This window comes from Tachyglossus aculeatus, chromosome 11 (assembly GCF_015852505.1).
Source record: "Tachyglossus aculeatus isolate mTacAcu1 chromosome 11, mTacAcu1.pri, whole genome shotgun sequence".
In the NCBI taxonomy this organism is placed as follows: Eukaryota; Metazoa; Chordata; class Mammalia; order Monotremata; family Tachyglossidae; genus Tachyglossus; species Tachyglossus aculeatus.
This window is the reverse complement of record NC_052076.1, coordinates 48,927,183-48,950,488: the sequence shown is the minus strand read 5'-3', so window position 1 is coordinate 48,950,488 and position 23,306 is coordinate 48,927,183. Positions and strand designations below refer to the sequence as shown.

Below are 23,306 nucleotides of genomic sequence, written 5' to 3'. Positions count from 1 at the left end.
TTGTGTACCTTCCTACTTCAGACTGTGTTCAACTTGATTAACCCATATCTACCCCAGTGCTTAGTACAGTGCTTGGCACATAGTAAGCCCTTAACAAGAACCGTAATAACAATAAATTATTAATGCGAGCTAAGCAGGAGCACCTCAAGAGGTCATCTGATCCAGCCTTCTGCCTCTGGGCAAGTGTTTTTTCTTTTTCTCCTTACCTTCACGGCTGTTTCCATGCTGTCCTGGGCTCCAGAGCTAAGCAAGGTGACTTTACCGTTCAAGATAAAAATTTTTCATTTACAGAGAACACGAGTTAATAAAAAAAAAAAATCAGCATCTTTAGGTCTGCAAAGAGGGACAGCGATGTACCACCATGATCAGCGCTCCAGTCTAGCCTCCTATTCCCCGGGCCACACTACGGCATCAGCAGCAGGCTTCGGCTGGTGGCGGAGGGGTCATGTGGGAATGGTGACGAGTCCCGCGGGGCCCTGCCCCAGCGTCTGCCCGCTCACTGTGGTCTCCAGGGGCTTGAATCCCATGTTGTCTAGGGGGATTCCAAAAGCAAGGAGCTTGGCTTCGTAGGTTCGCAGCAAGTCATTGTGAGCCTGAAATGAGGAAAGGTTTGATGAGGTCTCAGAGAGCGGAACGGTTCGCTTGCTGGGGACGGGGATACCTTTGTCATCCCCTTCACCGGCTTCTTCGCAAGGAGACGCTCTTGGAAGAAAAGCTAACACAAACCCAGAGAGGCACAACCGTGTCAGTGAGGATCAGGGCTAATTTGGGTAATTAAAATCCCACACTTCAGACCCTTCTTTCAACCACTTTATACTTTTATGCCAAAGCTACTGTGTCACTAAATGGATGGTATGACATCTCCTATTATTTCATTTGTGTATCCTCTAAAGGAGGTGTTGGTTTGGAACCCAATAAATAATACATAGCCAGGAGGAAGAGAATTAGAGGGCACGGATAATTCACAGATAGGAAACTGTCAGCAAGCTTTTCTCCTTTCATACGATCTTAGAGCTGGCCTTTTGGGCTCTGCCCGATTAAGCCCGGCCCCAGGGGAGAGGAAGGCCGAGCAGTTATCCTATCGGTTTGCTCAACGCTTAGCGCTCAGTTGGGTAATTCAGATCCCATCACTGACTTCTGACTGTCTACCTAGAGCCCATAAAGATCTAGTAAATGAGTCCTAGAGCTCTCACAGATGAAATGGGACTGGGGTAGTCTGATGAGGGCTGAATATGGGGGCAATTGGCCCACCTCCTCCCTCCTCAGGGTGAAGTGTGAGGGGTTATCTGGTCTGGCTGTGGGGAGAGAAGGGGAGACACATAAACACAGGCACCAAAGATACACAGCAACACGTGGAACGAGAGAACTGTAGCTCTTGCCCTTAGGAGTTAAACTTGTCACATTCACTTTGTCACACGTGATGTTCACCCAATCATCCCCAACAGCACCTTTCATTCATTCAATCATATTTATTGACCATTTACTGAGTGCAGAGCACTGTACTAAGCGCTTAGGAAGTACAATTCAGCAACAGACACAATCCCCGCTCACAACGGGCTCACAGCCTAGAAGGGGGAAGACAGACATCAAAACAAGTAAACGGACCTTGGCCAGCAAGGAAGCACTGGAGGTAGGTGGGGCCCTCTCCCTACATGTATTTTCAGGAGCAGAGGCAGGAATATGGTAAAAATCAACATTTCAATAAATTGGCACTTATCTGGCCTCCCCATAAACTTTATCAAGGAATCTGAGGGGAAAGAGTCTTCTACTTGTAGAGTACTGAAACACCCTACAACAGCAGTATTTTCACCAAGGACACCTCACCCCTATGGAGAAGGGGAAGCTGGGGTGTGTGTAGGGAAAAGAGATCCTAAAGAGGACTAAAGTCCAGGACTGATGGACAAGAAAGGAGGCTAGAAATGAAATGGGGAAAGTGGTGACTTTAGGTAGATTAGAGAACAGGGTCCAGGACTGGAGAGCAGGAGAGCGGCATGAAAAATGGAATGTAAATCTGGAAAATTGAGCAGGAAAACAGAACTGGGAAGGTGAGGGTTGGTGCAGAAAGGAGCTAAGGAATTAAATAATTGATCCATCCCCAAACTTGTCTTTTTCTGTGACTTTTTAAAACTGGTACATCTTTAAACCACTGTATTTGGTGGCCTAGGCTAGGAGTCTGGAATAGCATAACGTCTGTCCTGGCTGGCTAATTCATAAGCTGGTAAATGACATGAAACTGGCATCCAGAAGCCACTACTGTAAAATGCACCCCAAAATAATTAAGAGCTTAGACCATCCACATTTCTTTTGTCCCGTTGCTCTTCAATAAATCCCTCTGTTGCCTAGCACTGATGAAAACAGGCAAGATTGTATGAGTCTGCCATTCCGGCTGTGTTATACAAACAACGTACAAAAGGCCATAAGGTCAAAGCAGTCTAATCAGCTGTCCTTAATTACTGCACAGTCTCCAGCAACCGTTCTAAAAGTTCAATCTAGGAACCCTACAGGGCCCGGCAATTCTGCAGAGAGTCAGCTAGGGAAAACCTGTGGTCAGGGTGGCATGGGAGATAAGTGGCGGGAGGAAAGAAATAGAGATAAGGGGAAGTTCCCAAAGGAAAGGAGGAAAATTCAGGGGTGATCTGTGAAAAAGCAGAGCACTGGCTAGGGGAGCAGGGGAGGAGGAGAAACAGGCATGAATACCCAAAAAAGATGCATGACATTGAGTCAGATACCCTCTACACTGTGGGCACGGAATGTCACTGCCAACTCTGTTGCACTGCACTCTTCCAAGTGCTTAGTATAGTGCTCGGCACACAGTAAGTACTCAATAAACACCACTGATTGATACCTAAGAGATGCTTGACAGAAAGCTTTGAGAACTTGCATTAAAATGACTGAAGTCTCACATGGGGGCTGGGGAAAAAAGCTATGTTCCTGAACCTTATATAATACAATGCACATCATCAAATACTGACTGACTGCCTTCTGGATGCATGGAACTGTATCAAATGCTGGGTCCTTTCCCTAGTAAATTTCTTCCCTATACCACGTGTATTTCTTTTTTTCCGCTATACTGTAAGCAAGTTACGGGTAGGGAACAGGTCCACTAATTTTGCTGGATTGTACTCTTCCAAGTACCTAGTAGAGTGCTCTGCACAATGTAAGCGCTCAATACAAACCATTGATTCCACTTGAGACAAACTACACAAGTTAAATTCTTCCCTGGGGAACATGAAATTCCCAGGGAGGAGTCTATACTATTCCAGAATCTCCTGAAAAGGGATCAGGGTCAGAGAAGCTGAGCAAATGAGAGTATGCTGGGAAAGTGTTTGAAAAACAGGGGTGATTCTGGAACAGCTATCACTGCTAGGCATGAATCCCTCTCTCACTTCCACCCTGGCTTAAGCCACAAATTTTTTGTCCTGGAGTAGGGAAAAGGGGTGGTGAGATAGGCAATCCTCTTACAGTCCTCTACACTGTAAGTTTGTTGTACGCAGGGAATGTGTTTATTGTTATATTGTACTATCCCAAGGGCTTAGTACAGCACTGTGCACATAGTAAGTGCTCAATAAATATGACAATGAATGAAAGAATGAATGAATAAGCATTAGATTAGCCAGGGGATAGAAGGATCTGGAATCCTTGACCACAAAACCTCTGCCCTCTTTTTCAACCATCCCATGTTCTTTTTTTTAAAATGGTAACTGTTAAGCGCTATGTACTACACACTGAACTAAGCGCTCGGGTAGATACGAGCTAATCAGGTTGGACACAGTCTACGTCCCATTTGGGGCTCACGGTCTATCCCAATTTTATAGATGAGGTAACTGAGTCACAGAGAAGTTAAATGACTTTTCCAAGGTCACACAATAGACAAGAGGCAGAACTAGGACGAGAACCCAGGTCCTCTGATTTCCAGGCCTCTTTCCACTACGCCATGCTACTTCTTTAACTCTGTTGTCCTCTCCCAAGCACTTAGTACAGCGTGCTGCAGAGTGGATGCGCAAGAAATTCTACTGACTGCACCACAGTATACACGTGGGAAAGGACAATCGATGCCCCAAGGACAATCCCTGCCCATCAGGCGTTCCCACTCAAACGAGGGAGACAGGCGTAGACATTTACACACAGGGAAGTGCATTTTGGCAACGAGGTCATGACATGCTGGAGGCTAGACTCCCGCCTGTCACCTGCATTCACTCTGTTGCGATCTCACCTTGCAGACCCGAGCCAGTTCATACTGAAGGTCCTTGATGGCGTTGTTTTTGGAATCCAGAACATCCTGAAAAAGAAATGAGTATTTTGGGCTTAGGGGTTTTCTTCCGATAGAGGCTGTTGAACTGAGAGTTGCTCAACCCAAAAGGGGAAAGGCCCGGAGTTCTGGGGTAAATACCCGCTGCCTCCACAGAGAAGCCGGGTGACTTGGTGGAAAGAGCCTGGGCTTGGGAGTCGGAGGTCGTGGGTTCTAATCCCGGTTCTGCCACTTATCAGCTGTGTGACTTTGGGCACATTACTTAACTTCTCTGTGCCTCAGTTACCTCATCTCTAAAATGGGGAGACTGTGAGCCCCACCTGGGACAACCTCATCACCTTGCATCTCCCCCAGTGCTTAGAATAGTGCCTGACAAATAGTAAGCGCTTAACAAATACCATCATTATTATTATTATTATCTCTTCCAACTCCCTTCTTGATTCTCTGGCTTCCACCCCCTTCACTCCACTGAGACTGCCCTCTCCAAGGAAACCACGAACCTCCTTCTCGCTTAATCTAATGGACTGGATTTAATGGACTGGATTTAGACTTGCTCCTCTACAATTTTTCTTTTCTTCTCTCTGATAATTACTTTTAATGTCTCCCCAGCCAGACTGTAGGAAGGCCCTTGAAGGCACTCTTCCAAGCACTTAGTAGAGTGTCCTGCACAAAGTAGAAGCCCAACAAATGTTGATTAAATGATTAATCGACTGAGGAGAGGCTCTGTTCAAGAATGCAGGGAGAACCCAAGTTAGTTGCTCCTTTACCTGGTTTGACTTCATCATCATCATCAATGGTATTTACTGAGTGCTTACTACATGCAGAGCACTTAACTAAGCATTTGGGAAAGTGCAATACAACAGAGTTAGCCGACATGGTCCCTGCCCACAATGACATGGAGATTTTTCTTCTCCCTCTGGTGGGAGGGGTTCAGAGTTTTATTTCTCCATGAAGTTGGCATGTAGATGTAAAATACATAGAAAATGTCTGCCAGAAACAGCTGCTCTACTAGATCAGCTGAGTTTTCTCCCCGGCCTCCTTTACATCATTTGTGCTCTAGAGTCTTTCATTGCAAAGGGATTCATTCAGTCATATTTACTGAGCACTTACTGTGTGCAGAACACTGTACTAAGCGCTTGGGAAGCTCCGAGGGGGTCTCTCAGGCTGGTTTTACTCGTCAGATTTTCACCAAGAGCTCCTCACCCAGGCTATCCCCTGCAGTCATTTCACTGGGTACGTACATAAAGGCAGGAATGACAAAGTGGGGATGATACAAAACAAGCCCCACTCCACTTAAATCATGTTGACCAGACGCCCTGCTCACTGTGGAAAGTCCAAAAATGGCAGAGGAGTCTGTCACTCGAGCCATACGCTATCCAGGATCACAGGAACATTTCTACCAACTCTGTTGAAGTGGATTCTCCCAAGCACTTAGTAAGTGTTCTCACAATAGATGCTCAATAAATACCACTGATTGACACCAACACTCTCCACCTGGGAGGAGATCACATTATTCAGTTGACTTCAACTGTTTCAGTTTCTGGAGTCAGCCTGAGCTGTCCTACCCAGGGACCTCGGACAAGTCACTTAACTTCTCTGTGCCTCAGTTACCTCATCTGTAAAAATAGGGATTGCGACTGTGAGCGACAGGGACTGTGTCCAACCCAATTACCTTGTATCTACCCCAATGTTTAGTACAGGACGTGGCACACAGAAAGCGCTTTCCAAATACTATTAAAAAAAAAAAAGATTAAACGGAAACATATTTTTAAAAGGAAGAAGTTTTCAGAGAAACCACTGATTACCAGGGCTGAGCTGGTAATCTGCTTTAGGTTACAAGCAGTCCAAGTCCCAGAATAGGGTGAAATTAACTTTGGAAGGTGACCCTAAACCTCAAGATGGATATGCACCTCCTTACCAGACACAGGCTTGGGGCACTAAGTTTGGGAATCAAAGGACTAAGCCTGCAGTAAGATAAATCCTTTCCTCCTCTCCTTCCCCTCTCCCCACAAACAGTCTCTCTGTCAAGGCCGTGACTATTCCTGTGACATGCAACGAGAAGGCTCAAGACTCAAAACTGGCTGCCTCTGAATGCGAACCATTTAGACCTGTTGTGATCCCAGTTGATGGCAACAGCTGCATGGAACCAAGACAGCACCCGGCCTTGTTTGAATCTAAAGTGTTGGATTCTAAAGCTCCTAGGCCCCTCCCTCAGAGTGAGAGAGATGGGGCTACCATTTATTTGCGCCATTCAGCGGCAAAGTTGACAGTAAACGCTTTTCCAGGTTAGGAAACCATTCTTGTTGACACTGCCACCAGTCTCCTCAAAATAACCATAAAATTCCAGGCTGAAAAGTTTTCCTCCGCAGCCCCCCAATTCTCTCACACGATCCACCCAATCCTTCGAATGAATCATTAACCATGTCCTAAAGAGTCAGTCTAACCTGAATCACAGGAGCTATTTAGTTGACTGGAGCTCAGGGTAGTCTTCCCTGAAGCTGAGGAGCTCGCTGAAAGGTCAAGAGCCACAGATTCCCGTTGTGATTTTCACTGTCAACGTGCGAGCTTGAGTCAATCTACTCTCATTGATCAGTTTCCCTACCTGTACCCACCTGTTAGCACTGTTAATCTATTCTCTTAGATCTTTCCTGGAGCTAATTAAAATGCCCTGAAAAGACTTTGGAGGTTCTTCAGTATATTCCTCTGATTGGCCACTTGACTAAGTTGTGTGTGCTTATACTCTCCCAAGTATTACAGTGCTCTGCATAGAGTAAGCACTTGATAAATACCACTGATTGACAGCAACTTCCCACCAAACCACAGTAGCATCACTGACAGTTGCTGTTCCAAAGAGTCACAGATGGAAACAGAAGATGGCAGCACTGACCTAAGTTATTTCTTTATTCCATGATTATTTCTGTTTTTCTGAGGGAACCGAAAATGTAGCAAGGATGCCCTGCCCAAGGTCACACAGAGAGTCCATTTCAGAGCTAAGAATTTAAGGCTTTCGCGAAGATTTCAAGATCACCTTTCCCTCTTCTAGCCCGACTGACATCAGACACTGGGCTGGTGACACTTGGCTGACTTGGATTCCAATATATAAAGAGTTAAGAAAGACACACTAAAAATCAGAAACCATTGTGGCATAAACCAGGTCATACACAATAACAGAGCCACTGCCGCTGCTTTGCTGGAGTCTCTGATTTCCCTAACCCTTGCATGGGGAAGGCTATGAGACTAATGAGTATTCCTGATGTTACTGTCTGTCTTTTCCTCTAGATTGTAAGCTCTTTATGGGCAGGGGATGTGTCTATTATAGTGTTATATTATACTCTCCCAAGTGCTAGTACAGTGCTCTGCATACTGACTGATTGATGTTTCCCCTTTGTCCCACCTTCCCAGCCCCAGACTATGAGTTCCTTGTGGGCAGGGACTGAGTCTACCAACTCTACTACACTGTACTCACTCAAGCGCTTAGGACAGTACCCAGCACAAAGTAAGCGCTCAGTAAATACCACTGACTGTGAGCTTCCCCCTATGTCCAATCTTGCCCTCCAGGGAACCTTGGCTGGTCACGATACCTCTAGTTTGTGGGTGACTATGGAGAGGGCACTCGGATCCAAGTTGGAGGCGGAGAGGACCTCACTGAGCTGCACTTCCTTCTTCTCCAGCACATTTGAGAGGGCGTGTAGTTTGCGCTCCAGGATCAGGTTCTTGAAGCCGGTCTTCTGCTGCACTTCTTGAATGGCTTTGGTGAATTTACTGTATAGCTCATCTCGCTCTACCTGAACCTGCTCAGGACACACAGGGGGTGTAATAATCAACAAAATCCTCATGTATTGGGAAAATTTCAGGGGTTTCTGACAAGAATCTCCAAAGCCCATGGAAACCAGAGGAGAAACCGACACATGTCCCGGCTCCAACAATAATCAATCGCGCCTTCTGAGAAGGATACCCAATTTCTAAATGGACAATACAGGCTTAGGAAAAAATACACTATTTGACGTTTAACTCCCTGACTATATAAACAGAGTGTCACTGACAAGGCAGACTTTCCCAGGCTGGAAGGCAGAAGGGAAATGTTGGCAGAAGGCATCTGCACAGAGTTCTTCTCTTTCAAAAAAGCCATGAGGGCTAACAGTGAGAGATGGTCAAAACTAGAAGAGTTGGGACTCTGATAGCTGAGCGTCTGGGTGGCTTGGGGCCAGACTCTTGCGGTGTAATCTCTGGCAAGCCACTGAATCCTCCTGAACCTCAGTTTCCCCCTTCTAAAGAATGGATAATAATTTCCGCCTCTGGGTTACATTTGTAAAGGGAGTAATTTCTCGATGGGAGCTTCTGAAAATGACTATTATTACAAACAGATCACTGAGTGAGCTTAGCCAACTTCAAACCTAGCCCTCAGCCACTGGGGCTGACAATTCCCCATAATTAACCAGCTGAACTGCCTGCCAATTAAGCTTTTCTTTGAAAAAAATCTGCAGCCAAATAGCAGTTCTGACATCTTTGTTTCTCTCAGCAGAGGAAGATACAGGTTATCGTTTAGATCTGCACACTTTAAAAAATAAAAAGTACAAATTGCTAAGTCATATTGGGAGACATTCATACGGGACTTTAATGGTTTAAAAAGCTCTCAGGGCTGACCCCGTGCCCACCTCCCTTCTACCAGCTTAAGTCACATTTTCGGTCCCTCCTCTAAGAACTAAAAAAAAGTAAATTTTTTTTAAAAAAAATTGGACCTGAGAGTTTCAAAGAGTGAGGTTCTAATTTGAGTCTGTGAGATTCTAAATTAAGACATCGTGCTTAATGTCTGCTTCTGAAGAGCTGAATTTGTGATGTCCTGTTAATGAGGGGCTGGGATCCAGGTTGCCGTTCCTGGGAATTCTTCACCAATCTCTAATTAGTTTCATTTGGACTTAAAATTTAATTAGGTTAAAAAGGGAAAAAAACCCACGGAATGCCTCATGAAGATAAAAATTCACCAGCTCATCATCTGCAAAAGGAATGTATTTCCACAACCCAAATTTTGTTATAATACAGTGAGTTGGTCACTTCCAGTACAGTCGGGTAATGACGGTTCGGGCACTTAAACCCGACAGCCCCGGTGAAAGAGCTCACAATTGCATCTGTTTCAGTTGCAGGCCGGGATGGGACCAGCCCAGCAAGCAGAATTGTTTCAATGAGAACAAAGCCAGGCTTGTCAGCTGAGCCTAAGAGGAGACGGGGCTGCAAGAGACACAGAGACAGCCAGGCAGCAACCTACATAAGGGACTAAACAACTCTGCAGATGACGGTCTGGTTTCCCAGCTGTGTAAAATGAAAGCCCTAGTGTGTGGATCAGGGTGGTTGCGGGGAAGAATATTTCTTGGGTGGCAACACTGGCCGGGTGGTTCGGTTTTTAACAATGGCCTCTTAGGCGATCATCTCTTCGATCTTTAGGGCTTTTCTTCAGAAATATTATCTCGTTTTTCCTCGCAGCCTCTCTAGGTTAGGAAGGGACCAGGGATATTTTCCTTACTACATAAATGGGGAAATCAATGCACAGAGTAATTGTCTTGCCTTAGGGTTGCACGGCTGACTAGAAAATTGAGCCAGGATTCTCGCCACTAAATTCTGTTGCCTCTCCTTAAAGATGTGAAGGCCTCAACTTCGCTCTTTCCAGTGGCAATGGGGAACTGCTTCAGTGAGACCTCTTGCCTTCCCTGCCCAGAGCCTAAAGCCCAAAGCATGTGTCTGTCCCCACGCTCTCCGCTGCCATTCCCTCTGGCCCTCTCACCTTGATGAACCGTTGTTCCAGTACTTCGTGTTCCCATTGCAAGTCTTTCAGTTCTCTCTCAGTGACTTTCAAACAGGCTTTTGTACTCTGGAGAAAAGAGAAAAAATGTATTTAGGGCTAATAGGCAGCAGCATGGCACAGTCTCGTGGGAGATGGAAGGGCTAAAAATAATCACTCAAAAGGATCAGCTCCAACGGGCAAGCCCTAGCAAGAGAGGGTCTGCAGGGAAGACAGCGAGTGGTGTTACCATCAAGCTCAGTACCCCCCTGAGATCCGGGGTGGCATTTTATTTCCCTTCCTGGTTGGATTCTCTGGATCTCAAAGGTCTCAACCACCTCTCCTCCCTACCTTTTGGAGAGCCACATGAAAAAAAAGTATAAACCTCCCGCCTCGTGTTGCTCCTTTCTGTCCAACAGAAGACCCCAAGCTTCCTTTCCCTAGGCTCATGGCTCAGTGGAAATAGCCCAGGCTTTGGAGTCAGAGGTCATGGGCTCAAATTCCAGCTCCGCCAACTGTCAGCTGTGTGACTTTGGGCAAGTCACTTCACTTCTCTGGGCCTCAGTTCCCTCATCTGTAAAATGGGGATTAAGACTCTGAATCCCCCGTGGGACAACCTGATCACCTTGTACCCTCCCCAGCGCTTAGAACAGTGCTTTGCACATAGTAAGCGCTTAATAAATGCCATTATTATTATTATTATTGAATGCAGTATCTCTACAACCTGCCCTTCATTAGGTGTGCGAAAAAAATCTGAGTTCAGGCTTTGGACAGCACATCAACCTCAGATTTCCTCTTTTTCTTCCAAAGAACCTCGAAGAATATGATGAATTAGAAATCCAAAATTCAAACAACCCCATCCACCCTGACCCTGAAAAGGGCCCGAGTTAGGAAGAGACTCACAGCCAAAGATGCCTTGTCTTTCTCATAGTTGGCTAACCTCTTTTGCAACTCAGTAAGTTCTTCCCGGGCCCGCTGAAGGGGCTCTGTCAGTCGCTTATTCTGTAGCATCACTTCTGCCATCTCTTTCTCCAGGTGATCCTCCTTCTTCTTCATCTCTTCCATTTGCTCCTGGGGTCCAAAACACAGACGCATGACCTCAGGCAGACTAACGAGGTCCGGACATGCAAGTGGATTTTTCCCAACTCCTAGAATTGGCCCTGCTTCTCCCCCAAATCACTGGCAGTTTGATGATGGTTGAATTAGCATAAAATTGTCTTAATTAGCTGTTCAATCCATCTGTTCAGAGCTATGTTGGAGAGGAACACACACCTAGCCAGTAAGTCACTGGGGGAGTCAACGCTCAGTTCATCATGAGATTACCTGGGATGGAATTTGAGAGTCCCATCATTTTCATGGGACTGTTGGTTTCATGGGATGAGGGGAACACCCAGTTGAGTGGCACCTGGGACAAAGAAGCGCAAGAGCTGCTGACGCGAGGTAGGGTTACCTTGAGAGAATTAATGAGTGCTAAGTTGTTAAGCGTGATGTCATTGTAGTAGTTCTTGATGTCACTGAAAGCTTTCTCATGGTTTTTCATCAGGGTATTGATCTGGCCATTCTTCCTCTCCTCGACCTCATGGATCTCTGTCTTCCTTCTTAGCTCCAGCTCATCCCGCAACATTTTCATCTTCTTATCGTACTTGGCCTCGATCTCTGAAAGGAGGCAGCGTAAAAGGCACCTTAGCAAGGGCTGAGTGATCATCATTGAGGCTCCACCGTGCAGCTGGGACCGGATTGAGACATTCTCTCTCGAGCACAGTACATTCCTCTATAAACGTACTGAAAATCCTGGTATTAGCCTATGTGAAGCTAAAGCTGTAGGGGGTTTAGAAGTAGACAGAGTAACGATTATCGGGAAATGGGGCCATTTCAGATCATGTTCACATGAGGACTGGGATCATGGAGGGAAATGTTCTGAGGGTTCTAACTGAACATTTCTAGCTGACTCCCACCCACCGATTATCTGCCTATTTTTGACCAAGGCAGAGACAAGTGTTTACCCTGAGTAGTTACGTCAGCCCTGTAAACAGCCAACTTCTGTTTTCTGCATCACGGTGGTGAAAACAGACTGCAGACCACTACTTTCCTCTTCGCCTTGGACAGATAAGCCCCAGGGATGAGAGAAGAGGTTTCCGGAAGAGGAGAGAGAAAGACCGCTGACCTCTCACTTGTCTCTCGAAGTCGTTCCGCATCCGAGTAGTCTCCTCATCATGTTTCTAACAGGAGTAAGCAGGAGAAGAAGAGCCCCCATTCAATATGGCAAGCGTAATCACGGTCAGGTCGATCCAATCGCTCAGTTGCCTGGAAAGAGTTACGTTGACAGGCCCGCAGCTGCTTTAGTTTAGCGAGGGGAGACTGCTGTTACGTTCAGCTCCATATTGTGGAGGAAAGTCCTTGTAAATGTAATATAGCATCTAGAATGGTTTCTGGAAATACCCAAGAGCTGAAAATCAGGGTTTGGTAGATAAAGGAAGCAGCATGGCCTAGTGGAAAGAGCTTAGGGCTGGAAGACAGAGGAGGTGAGTTCTAATCCCAGCTCTGCCACTTGTCCGCTGTGGGACTTTGGGCAAATCACTTTACTCTGCCTGTTTGCTCAGCTGTAAAATGAGGACTCAATACCTGTTTTTCCTCCTTCTTAGACTGTGATGACCCCATACTGGGCACAGACTCTGTTTGACCTGATTATCACCTATCTACCCTGGCACTTTAGAACAGGGCTTGACACACAGCAAATGCTTAAAATATACTACAATTATTATTATTTTAAATTCATACATGGACTTAAAAAGTCATCCGAGAGAAGGTTTGGTCCCCCCTCATAGTGGTTTGGGCTTTAGTCCCTCTGCTTTTCTTGTCTCACAAACTGGAAAATGAGCCAGATTTATCTACATGCTGCATTTTTCTATTAGCATGGTATGGCTTCTATCACTGGCGAGTGTCAACCTGCCTCTGCTTTTGTTTACACACCTGCAATCTTTTAACAGGAGGTGGACTCAGCCTAGCAACAGCAGACCTGGGTTCTGGATCAGGTCATCAATATCCACCCCCAAAATGCATTCTACCAATGAGTTCCTGAGGAGAAAACTCTAGGAGTAATAGTATTTACTAACCTCTTACTGTGTGCTGAGCGCTGGGAAAGAATAACTGCAAGAGAAATAGACACAGTCTCTGTCCCTTGGGGACTCCCAATCTGGGCAGGGATTGTCTCTATTGCTGAATTGTACTTTCCACGTGCTTAGTACAGTGCTCTGCCCATGGTAAGCACTCAATAAATACAACTGAATGAATGAATGATTGAATAAAAAACTAAAATTAAAAAACTAAAAAGCTCTAACTCTGATTAGGAGCTAAGGTAGCCAACATGTTGGGGAAATAGTTGGGCATTTGGTTTTGCAAAATGTTACAAGAAGCTCTGGGTAGATATACTCCCTACTCCTCCTCATCCACCACCACAAAATAAATGAATCACAATTGGTATCAAAAAAGGCCCTGACACACTGCCTCGCTTGCTGAAGTTCTCCATATTCACTAAGCTTAGCCTTGATTTTGCTTTTCAAAAGTATCTGCCACTAATTTCTCAGGAAAACTTTCTGTTACCAAACACCAGGACGGAATAAAAAGCAAGGGTGAATGACTTTTCCCTACGCTCTTCTGCATTCTATGTTTTTCACTCAAGGGCCCTCTAATCATCTTAGTGCTGACATGACTGCAGAGACTGCTAACCCACTTGGTTATCCCTTTAAGAACCTTTCATTCACAGTTCTTCATAAAAGATGGTCCTCTCACCCCAGGTTTTTTCATCAGGGATTGTGTGGCACTTACCAGTCGAAGGTTTTTCACCACCACCTCATTAGCCAGCTCCTGCTCCTTTAATTCCACCTTCAAAGTGCGCATGTCCTTACGTAGTTCGCTTTCCTGGGTCCGGTGATCTTTCTGGGCCAGTTTCATGGCCACTGTGCCTTCAGCTTTCAGCTCTGTCAGGTTGTTCTGATGCTCATACAGCAGATGCTTCACTTTCTGTTTGTAAACCTGAAACAAAGAAGGGAAGGGCCCAGAGGCTGAATTTTAATCCTAGCATCATTGCGGCACAGGGAAGGGGGGAAAATGAAGAGTCACTCCCATTCTCCCATTCCTTTTGCCTTTTCAGGACTCGGTTCTGTTTGCTCTCACTCAAGAGACCCGTGGGCTATAAAGCACAAAGGACTACGGTGCAATAATGCGACACGATAAAGTCTATAGAGCCCTAGAACTCCACCCGTACCCCTCTCTGGACATCAGTGGATTGAAATGGCACCCTTTTGGGTCTACATCGCTGGGTTCTTGCTCACTTTTATCTCTACTTGATGCCTGTCCTCTGCCTCTTCCATCTCACGGTCCTTATTACGCAATTCCGCCTTCTTCTCCTCCAGCTGTCGGCGTGTGATCTCCCAGAAGGTGTGGATCTTGTCCCGTTCCAGCTGGAAATAGTTGCGTTCCTCCCGTTCCCGGTCCAGCTCTTCCCTAAGGCGCCCCATGTGTTCCTCCAGCTGCAGAATCGAAACCGGAGAGGGCGGTGAAAGAAGAGCAGAAGCAGGAGAGGTAGGGAAGACCTCCAGCAACCACACCAATTAATCAACCCATAGCACTCATTGAGAATCTACATCTTCAAATCCCAGCTCTGCCAAATGTCAGCTGTGTGACTTTGGGCAAGTCACTTAACTTGTCTGGGTCTCAGTTCCCTCATCTGTAAAATGGGGATGAAGACTGTGAGCCCCACGTGGGACAAACTGATCACCTTAGAACAGTGCTCTGCAGAGAGTAAGCGCTTAATAAATGCCATTATTATTATTATTATTATTATTATCACACTGTATAGAGCATTGTACTAAGCACTTGGGAGAGGACAATAGAGTTAGCAGACCTGAACCCTGCCCTCAAGGAGTTTAGAATCTGGTGGGCAAGACAGACACTAAAATAATACAGAAGACGGAAACAGAGGTTATGGGCATAAGCAATCACACAACAGGCCATGTGAGATATGTACTTTGCATAAATGCTACAGAAGATTGAGAGTACTATACTGTAATATTAGGTGGTAAGGAAGTGCTGAAGTGGCAATTGAGGGACTATAACCTGGAGAGAGAAGAAATTCATCATAGAAACCTTCTTAGAGGAGATGTGATTTCATGAGGGACTTGAATATGGAGAGAGCTGTAGTCTGTCAGATTTTAAGAGAAAGGGTGTGGGAAAGAGATAAGAACGAGGCCCAATGAGTAGGTTAGCATGAGAGGAGTTAAGAATGTGAGCTGAGGTATAGTGGGAGAAGAGAACGAAACTGCAGGCAACATCAGCTTATACGCTGGCAACAGCTTTTCTGTTGATCTTCCAAGCTTTGGGATTTGCTAGGCTTTTAAAAATAAGCTTAAAGTTAAGAGACATCTGTACATGGTTTTAATTATCGTACTTTCAAACAACCTTGAAACAGCTACGCAAATCCCGAGCAATAGGTATTTTCCTCCTTATAGTATGGATTTGGCAGAGCAAACAGTGTTAAAGTACAAGGAATTCCAAGAAACTCTCACCTGCTCTTTGTTCATCTCATCTGGCGAGAGTCCGTCGATAACTGATGGGGTCTTTCCTGGCTTTCCTTTCTTCCCTGCTTTCTTTTTGGGCGGCTGAAATTAGAAAACAAACATGACTGATGGGCACAGTGAGGAAAGGCATGATGCCTATTGATGCATATTCTTTGACAAGCAACTTTATGGGAAGTGGACACAGCTGAATAGTTTCCACAGGCCTGCTGAGATCAATCAATAAATTAATCAATGGTACTTTCTGAGTGCTTACTCTGTGCAGAGTACTGCACTAAGCACTTGGGATACTACAATACAACAGAGTATTAGAGTATTGTAGTATTCCAGTCCTCTATAGACTGGAAGCTCCTTGGGGTCAAGGAACATGTCTACCAACTCGGTTACATTTTACTTTCCCAAACACTTAGTACAGCACTCTGCACACAGTAACTGCTCAAAAAATACGACTGATCGACGGAGAAAGTTCACTTGCATGTTAGAGTTGTTCTTCCTCCCAACAAAATGTCCACGACAAAGACACTCAATTTCACAAGTCATTTGTAATCTATTGTCTATTATAAAACTATTATATTATTATATTACATATTATAAAACTATTATAAAAACTATTGTCTTTTATAAAAATTTATAGGTTTCTTGGTATCTTTTCGTGTATTTCCTACTTGATCTGGTTGGCAAGGTACCCTATGGAAATGTTTTTAGATTTTATTTAGGAAAAGGTGGAACACAGCTTTGGGGTAAATATTCCATCTCTTACTATTGAAGCATCGGTCTTCTTACAAGCAAACAGATGAAAAGCTAAAAAAGAAAACAGCCCTACCTTACCTTGGCAACCATAATATTCTGAAATGTTAACGAGTGTGGAATGCTTAGCTTCCAAAGCAGAAACACTGCAAGTGAAATTTAATAGGTCAGGGACAAAACACTTTCCTGGCAGGACTCAAATGAGAAGCAACTGAGGAGAGATCAGCTCCTTTTGCACAGGGTAGTGAACACTGAATACACTCAAAGGATAACTGCTTTGTAAGCAATATTCACTCTTGGGCTCTATGGCCCTTCACCTATCCAATCAATCAATCAATCAATCAATCGTATTTATTGAGCGCTTACTATGTGCAGAGCACTGTACTAAGCGCTTGGGAAGTACAAATTGGCATCACATAGAGACAGTCCCTACCCGATAGTGGGCTCACAGTCTAAAAGGGGGAGACAGAGAACAGAACCAAACATACCAACAAAATAAAATAAGTAGGATAGAAATGTACAAGTAAAATAAATAAATAAATAAATAAACAGAGTAATAAATATGTACAACCATATATACATATATACAGGTGCTGTGGGGAGGGGAAGGCGGTAAGGCGGGGGGATGGAGAGGGGGACGAGGGGGAGAGGAAAGAAGGGGCTCAATCTGGGAAGGCCTCCTGGAGGAGGTGAGCTCTCAGGAGGGCCTTGAAGGGAGGAAGAGAGCTAGCTTGGCGGATGGGCAGAGGGAGGGCATTCCAGGCCCGGGGGATGACGTGGGCCGGGGGTCGATGGCGGGACAGGCGAGAGCGAGGTACAGTGAGGAGATTAGTGGTGGAGGAGCGGAGGGTGCGGGCTGGGCAGTAGAAGGAGAGAAGGGAGGTGAGGTAGGAGGGGGCGAGGTGATGGAGAGCCTTGAAGCCCAGGGTGAGGAGTTTCTGCCTGATGCGCAGATTGATCGGTAGCCATTGGAGGTTTTTGAGGAGGGGAGTGATATGTCCAGAGCGTTTCTGGACAAAGATAATCCGGGCAGCAGCATGAAGTATGGATTGAAGTGGAGAGAGACACGAGGATGGGAGATCAGAGAGAAGGCTAGTGCAGTAGTCCAGACGGGATAGGATGAGAGCTTGAATTAGCAGGGTAGCGGTTTGGATGGAGAGGAAAGGGCGGATCTTGGCAATGTTGCGGAGCTGAGACCGGCAGGTTTTGGTGACGGCTTGGATGTGAGGGGTGAATGAGAGAGCGGAGTCGAGGATGACACCAAGGTTGCGGGCTTGTGAGACGGGAAGGATGGTAGTGCCGTCAACAGAGATGGGAAAGTCAGGGAGAGGACAAGGTTTGGGAGGGAAGACAATTGTCAGGGGCATGATGTTTTGGCATCTAGGGGCTTCATCAAATCTTCTCACTAGATTCATTCATTCATTTCATTCAATCGCATTTATTGAGCGCTTACTGTGTACAGAGCACTGGACTAAGCACTTGGGAAGTACAAGTTGGCAACATATAGAGACTGTCTCTACCAACAACGGGCTCACAGTCTAGAAGGGGGAGACAGACAACAAAAAACAAAACATGTGGACAGGTGTCAAGTCATCAGAATAAATAGAAATAAAGCTAGATGCACATCATTAACAAAATAAATAGAATAGTAAATATGTACAAGTAAAATAAATAGAGTAGTAAATCTGTACAAACATATATACAGGTGCTGTGGGGAGGGGAAGGAGGTAGGGTGGGGGGGATGGGGAGGAGGAGAGGAAAAAGGGGGCTCAGTCTGGGAAGGCCTAGATCCCACCTCTCACCCATAATCCACAGACTTGCATGCCCTCAATCAATCAATCAATCCATCAATCGTATTTACTGAGGACTTACTGTGTGCAGAGCACTGTACTAAGCGCTAGGGAAGTACAAGTTGGCAACATATAGAGATGGTCCCTACCCAACAGTGGCTCACAGTCTAGAAGGGGGAGACACAGAACAAAACAAAATATATTAACAAAATAAAATACATAGAATAGATATGTACAAGTAAAATTAATAGAGTAATAAATACGTTAAACCATATAATATATACAGGTGCTGTGGGGAAGGGAAGGAGGTAAGGTGGGGTGGATGGAGAGGGGGAGGAGGGAGAGAGGAAGGGGGGTGCTCAGTGTGGGAAGGCCTCCTGGAGCAGGTGAGCTCTCAATAGGGCCTTGAAGGGAGGAAGAGAGCTAGCTTGGCGGATGTGCGGAGGGAGGGCATTCCAGGCCATTGGGATGACGTGGGCCGGGGATCGACAGTGGGACAGGTGAGAACGAGGCACTGTGAGGAGATTAGCGGCAGAGGAGTGGAGGAGGCGGGCTGGGCTGTAGGAGAGAAGAGCGGTGAGGTAGGAAGGGGCGAGGTGATGGACAGCCTTGAAGCCGAGGGTGAAGAGTTTCTGCCCTCCTGCATGAGAGACATTTCACACAGATATCCCGCTGGGACCTCAAGCCTATTATGTCAAAAAACCCGAACTCCTCATCTTCCCTCCTAAATAATCTCCTTCACCTAACCTTCTCAACGCAGTTGGCAAGACCACCGATCCCTCTGTTTCTGAAGGCTGCAACCTTGGCATAGTCCTTGCTACTTTGCTCTCTATCAACAAAGCACCACCATGGTCCAGTGACTTGTCATAACCCAGCTTGATATGTTGGCCTCTCCCGACCCATCCCTGCTGCCCAGGTCATCTTTTAAAAAGGTCTCTCCAGCCCTCAAAAATCTCCAATGGCTAACAACGCATCTTCATGCAAAAAACCAACTCCTGACCACTGGCCCTAGGGCAGTCCCCCTCTCCCCCTCATACCTAGCCACTCTCTTACACTACGCCCCAGCCTGCACTCTTCATTTCTCTTCAGTCCACCTTCTCACTCTGCCTGGTTTTTGACTACCCCATCTCAGACCCCTGAACCATACAGCCTTTCTTCTTGTCTGGAACTCGCTCCCCTTTCAAATCCGCCGGACCACACCTCTCCCCATCTTTGAAATCCTACGGAAATTCCACCTACTCAAGCCGGTTTTCCCATTCATTCATTCAATCGTATTTATTAAGTACTTACTGTGTGCAAAGCACTGTACTAAGTGCTTGGGAAGGTAAAACACAACAATAAACAGTGACAATCCCTGCCCACAAAGAGCTCACAGTCTACACTTTCTTCTCCCCAGGTCACATCCTCCCCACTATCCTCTCAAACTTTGGCACCACCTTAGCTTTTTTGTACTCACCACTTCCAGTAGCACTGTTGCACATATATTACATAATCCATTATTTGGGCATTTCTTCTTTTTTGTTAATTGTTTTATGTCTCCCCATCTAGATCATAAATCCCTTGGGCAAGGACTGCATCATCTTCTATGTCCTCTTCCAAGTGCTTAATACAGTGCTCTGCACCCAGTAAATGCTCAAAGACTTTTTCTTGGTTTTTAAATAAACAAAAAGCCTGTTCAGCGCACTTTCTTCCTTATATTTGAACCTTTTTCCTGAACAAGGTGACAGACAATAGTCATTACAATTCTGCCCTGTTCAACTAGACCGTGAGCCTGTTGTGGGCAGGGATCATCTCTATTTGTTGCTGAACTGTACTTCCCAAGTGCTTAGTACAGTGCTCTGCACACAGTAAGCACTCAATAAATATGACTGAATGAATGAATGAATTAACTAGACTAGAGCACTGACTGACTGAATTTAACAAGGGCGGGTCCTTTTCCCTCAGACTTTCTTATTTGCTTTTATTCCCTTCACTGGAATGGAATTTTCATCCCTCTTTGGATTGTTTCTCCCACTCTCATTTTTATAAAAATAATAACAGCAACAACAATAACCTTCCTTCCTCCTTTGGATGACTTCTCCCACTCCTATTTTTATAATAATCATAATGCTATTAATAATGGTGATATTTGTTAAGTGCTTACAAATGTGCTAAGCACTGCACTAAGCCGTGGGGTAGATCAAGGTATCATGTCAGACATGGTACCTATCAACCTTGGGGCTCACAGTCTAAGTAAGAGTAAGAACAAGCATTGAATCTCCATTTCACAGATGAGGCACAGAGAAGTTACATGACTTGTCCAAGGTCTCCCAGTAGGCACGTGGCAAAGTTAGGATTATAACCCAAATGATCTGACACTCAGGCCCATGCTCTTTCCACTAGACCACAGTGCTTTCATCCATTCTACCCCAGTGGAATAAACAATCTCTATTTTCTCACTTTTTGTCCATAATTTAATTCAGAAATTCCATTGCATGGTAAGCCTCTACCTACCTAATATCATCTATCTAATTAGAGATATTTAATGCAAACTTGCCACTTCTAGACACTTCAAAATCTTGACTCCCTCCTGCTTTGCGGGCTGCTTCCGGAAGCTCTTGCCCTACAGGGGCCTAAATCGGGGTTTGCCTACCATAGCCCCCAATCCCTGCACCCTCGTTATTATTATTATTATTATTATTATTACTATGGTATTTGTTAAGCGCTTACTATGTGGCAAGCACTGTTGAAAGCACTGGGGTAGATACAAGGTAATCAGGTTGTCCCATGTGGGCCTCACGGACTTAATCCCCATTTTACAGATGAGGGAGCTGAGGCAAAGTCTCAAAGTTAGCCAAAGTCACACGGCTAACAAGCGGCAGTCGGGATTAGAACCCATGACCTCTGACTCCCAAGCCTGTGCTCTTTCTGTTAAAGCCACGCTGCTTCTTGGGATCTAGAGGTCCCGTGCTGGTAGTTTAAAGGCATGTTCACTCTCCCAAGCACTTAGTAATAATAATAATAATAATAATAATAATAATAATAAATAATGATGGCATTTATTAAGCGCTTACTATGTGCAAAGCACTGTTCTAAGTGCTGGGGAGGTTACAAGGCGATCAGGTTGTCCCTCAGGGGGCTCACAGTCTTCATCCCCATTTTACAGATTAGGTCACAGAGGCTCAGAAAATAATAATAATAATTTTGGTATTAGTTAAGCGCTCACTATGTGCCAACCACTGTTCTAGGCGCTGGGGGATATACAAGGTAATCAGGTTGTCCCACGTGGGGCTCACAGTCTTCATCACCATTTCACAGATGAGGGAACTGAGGCCCAAAGAAGTGACTTGCCGAAAGTCACACAGCTGACAATTGGAGGAGTCTGGATTTGAACCCATGCCCTCTGACTCCCAAGCCCTTGCTCTTTCCACTGAGCCACACAGTACAGTGGGAGAGAAGCAGCATGGCTCAGTGGAAAGAGCACGGGCTTGGGAGTCAGAGGTCATGGGTTCGAATCCCAGCTCTGCCACTTGGCAGCTGGGTGACCTTGGGCAAGTCACTTCACTTCTCTGTGCCTCCGTTACCTCATCTGGAAAATGGGGATTAAGACTGTGAGCCCCATGTGGGACAAGCTGATCACCTTCGCACATAGTAAGCGCTTAACAAATACCATCATTATTATTATTATTATTACAGTGTTCTGCGCATGGTAAGCGCTCGATAAACACCATTCATTTGTTCAATCGTATTTATTGAGCGTTGTGTGCAGAGCACTGTACTAAGCGCTTGGAAAGTACAATTCAATAACAGGGACAATCCCTGCCCAACAGCGAGCTCAGAGTCTAGAAGGGGGGGAGACAGACATCAGAACAAGTAAACAGGCATCAACAGCATCAATTCATTCAATCATTCATTCAATCGTATTTATTGAGCGCTTACTGTGTGCAGAGCACTGTACTAAGCGCTTGGGAAGTACAAGTTGGCAACATCTAGAGACGGTCCCTACCCAACAGTGGGCTCACAGTCTAGAAGGGGGTGACAGAGAACAAAACAAAATATATTAACAAAATAAAATAATTAGAATAAATATGTATAAATAAAAGAGTAATAAATTCATTCATTCAATCGTATTTATTGAGCGCTTACTGTGTGCAGAGCACTGGACTAAGCACTTGGGAAGTACAGGTTGGCAACATCTAGAGACGGTCCCTACCCAACAGTGGGCTCACAGTCTAGAAGGGGGAATGGCAGATGTCAAAAAAACTGCTGGCCTCCACCTTTATCCTGAAGCAGTGTTGGACTTGTTAATTAATTAATTCATTCAATCGTATTTATGGAGCGCTTACTGTGTGCAGAGCACTGTACTAAGCACTTGGGAAGCACAGGTTGGCTACATACAGAGACGGTCCCTACCCAACAGCGGGCTCACAGTCTAGAAGGGGGTGACAGAGAACAAAACAAAACATATTAGCAAAATAAAATAATGAGAATAAATATGGACAAATAAAATAGAGTACAAAAATAGAATTATAGATACATACATCAACAGCATCAATAGAAATATAGATACATACGCATCACTGATTGATTAGTCGATGGATTTCCCCATCGGGAAGTCACTGCTAAGGGCAAAGCCCAGAATCCTCCAGGACAGAGGTTCAGGCTGGCCCTGGGGACTTGGCTGCTTTGCTTGGGGAGCCCTGGCATCTGCCCACCGTAACCCCGAGTCCTCCTCCTTTTTGGGGGGCAGACTGGGGTGGGGGTTCCCTGCTGTGGGCCTGGAGCCCCCCGAATCCCACCCTGGGGGCCCCGTGGTGGCTCTCACCATGGTGGCTGCGGCCTAGCCTGCCTGCGCTGGGCCTCGCTGCCCACCAAGCTCGGTTACCAAGCAACCGCTGAGGAGAGAGCGCGAGGCATCTTCTCGCGAGACTTCCCATCTTCTCCCCCTGTCGCCGCAGGTAGTTGTCATGGCAACGGCGGCTGGGGCGGCCTGTGCAGCCGTGCGTGGCCGACGTCCGCCCCGAGAGAGGTTGCCGCTACGCGCAGGCGCGAAAGTCTCTCGGGCTAATCAATCAATCAATCAATCAATCGTATTTATTGAGCGCTTACTGTGTGCAGAGCACTGTACTAAGCGCTTGGGAAGTACAAGCTGGCAACATCTAGAGACAGTCCCTACCCAACAGTGGGCTCACAGT

The 23,306-nt window shown here is 45.7% G+C and overlaps 1 protein-coding gene across 1 annotated transcript; it reads right to left on the bottom strand.

Annotated features, from left to right (window-relative positions):
• Positions 1–306: 306 nt before the first annotated feature.
• Positions 307–22,979, bottom strand: GAS8 (growth arrest specific 8). Its single transcript, XM_038754628.1, has 11 exons — positions 22,937–22,979; positions 15,587–15,679; positions 14,354–14,551; positions 13,848–14,054; positions 12,187–12,241; positions 11,473–11,678; positions 10,926–11,093; positions 10,026–10,112; positions 7,831–8,040; positions 4,214–4,279; positions 307–593 (listed from the first exon to the last, which is right to left on the bottom strand). The coding sequence occupies exons 1-11, from the start codon at positions 22,937–22,939 to the stop codon at positions 444–446; spliced, it is 1,443 nt and encodes a 480-aa protein (XP_038610556.1). The 5' UTR covers positions 22,940–22,979; the 3' UTR covers positions 307–443.
• Positions 22,980–23,306: the final 327 nt, after the last annotated feature.

Coding starts and splice junctions, on each gene's coding strand:
- GAS8 (XM_038754628.1), bottom strand. Junction 14,055..14,353: donor GGCATCAAGTAGAGATAAAA/GTGAGCAAGAAC, acceptor TCTTTGTTTCAG/GTTTACAAACAGAAAGTGAA. Junction 11,679..12,186: donor CTTCGAGAGACAAGTGAGAG/GTCAGCGGTCTT, acceptor GCCTCCTTTCAG/AGATCGAGGCCAAGTACGAT.